The sequence below is a fragment of the Monoraphidium neglectum genome (assembly GCF_000611645.1).
Source record: "Monoraphidium neglectum strain SAG 48.87 unplaced genomic scaffold scaffold00772, whole genome shotgun sequence".
NCBI lineage: Eukaryota > Viridiplantae > Chlorophyta > Chlorophyceae > Sphaeropleales > Selenastraceae > Monoraphidium > Monoraphidium neglectum.
The window spans coordinates 20,102-21,822 of NW_014012856.1; the positions used below are offsets into that span (position 1 = coordinate 20,102).

At 65.8% G+C, this 1,721-nt stretch overlaps 1 protein-coding gene across 1 annotated transcript in view; it reads right to left on the reverse strand.

Moving 5' to 3' along the window:
* The window catches only part of MNEG_5246 (hypothetical protein), a gene marked incomplete at both ends in the record, with an annotated part of 2,124 nt that extends 671 nt beyond the window's left edge, over positions 1–1,453 (reverse strand). Inside the window, 4 exons of the mRNA XM_014046280.1 lie at positions 15–108; positions 400–687; positions 930–1,113; positions 1,413–1,453. Coding sequence (XP_013901734.1) covers positions 15–108; positions 400–687; positions 930–1,113; positions 1,413–1,453 — 607 coding nt within the window. The remainder of the gene's footprint in view (positions 1–14; positions 109–399; positions 688–929; positions 1,114–1,412) is intronic.
* Between the last annotated feature and the right edge of the window lie 268 nt (positions 1,454–1,721).

Below are 1,721 nucleotides of genomic sequence, written 5' to 3' on the forward strand. Positions count from 1 at the left end.
GCGCATGCGCGCACCCGCGTTGAACGCGACGATGATCGGCTGCTCGGCGCCGGCCGCGCGGGTGATGGTGCGGAGGGAGAAGAACTCGCGCCACCTGCCCTTGTCAGACTGGCGGTTGAGGTTTTTGTAACAGAGTTGGGCTCAGGGCTTGGACTTTGCAACTGGTAGCTGGATCAACAGCAATTGATGGCGACTGCAGGAGCACGTTGAGGCTGGAAAGGTCACAGCTGGGGACCACCGCCGTCGTTTGGCTGGAACGCCCTGCTGCTGCTGTGAAAAGGCAGCCAGGTCAAGGCAAGCCGCCCTCGCTCCACGCCGGCGGCGGGCCTTGCGCACGCCCAGGATCACGTGCGGGGTCGGACCGGCGCAAAGCGGCGAGCCGCAGCCCTGCCAGCTCACCTGCAGGGGCATGCGTTCGAACCAGTTGCCGTCCGGCCAGGACGACGCGGGCGGGAACTGGAGGACCACTTTGTTGAGCGTCCCCATCCCCAGCTTGGCGATTGCGTTTGCCTTTGCGCCGGGCAGCTTGGGTGTGAACTTCACGGTCTTTGCCTTGAGGACGCCCAGGGGCAGGGTGACGATGGCAAAGGGCGCGGCGTATTCCGTGCCGCCGGCGGTGACCTCCGCCCCAATTTGCGGTGCAAGCAACGCGAGGAACGTGGCGGTGCGAGGGCGTGCGAGGGTGAGCTGCCAGATCGCGGGCGATGTGGGGCTGCTGTTGCGGCAGCGTCCCTCTGTGTCGACTCGCCCCATCGGCGCGCTGCACGAGGCAGACCTGGGTGTGGGTCCGCATTCTCAAGCTCTGCTGGAGGTAGAAACGAACGCAGATACAACCGGGCGGCGCGCTGGGGGAGCCCAGCGAGCAATGCAGCCGCGGCGACCACAAGAGCGGAGTAACGGGGCGCGGCGCAGCGCGGCGCAACGCGCACCGTCACGCCGCCGCTGTTGTAGGTGATGGCGGTCACGGGTGCCCCCAGCGCGATCTTGCCTCCCTTGGACTTCACGACGCCCACGAGGTAATCGACGACGGCGGAGTAGCCCTGGGCGACTATGCTGTCGCCGCCCGCCATCTCGTCGTCGTCGTCAAACCAGTTCAGAGAGAGCTTGGCAGGGCTGTGGTGTAGCGGGGCGGACGTTTGTTGTTTAAGGTGAGAGGTATGTAGCAGCAGGGAGCTGAAGAGAGTGGGGGCGTTCTGATGTCATGACTGTACGTGGCAGCGGCCGCCTGGCTGCGTTCGGGCACAACTTCGTCTGCTCGCGAGCAGCGCGGGCTGGGCCGGGCCTCCTGGCGGCTGCCACGCCCCGGTATGCTGGCGGCGCCAGCGCCCCGCCCGCCCGCCCGCGAGGGAAGGCCCGGTGCCGCCCCGCAGCACCGACTGCAAATCCCATCAGCCCGTCCGCGCGCCACTCACTCTGCGGCGTAGTCCTGGACTATGTTGGACTCCACCTGCATGTCCAGTCCGGCCGCGCGGCGCACTGTCAGCTTTTTTGAGCTCTTAAACTTGGTGATGGCGCTCTGCAGGGAGGCGGAGTTCGAGCCGTCTTGCCTGGTCTCGATGTAATCTTCCAGTGATGCGAAGAGGGACTCAAAGTCAGCCTGGGAACGATGGGAGGCGCGCGCCCTTGAGCATGTGTGTGTGTGTGTGTGTGTGTGTGTGTGTGTGTGTGTGTGTGCGTGTGTGTGTGTGCGTGCGTGTGAGTGTGTGCGCGTGTGTGTGCGC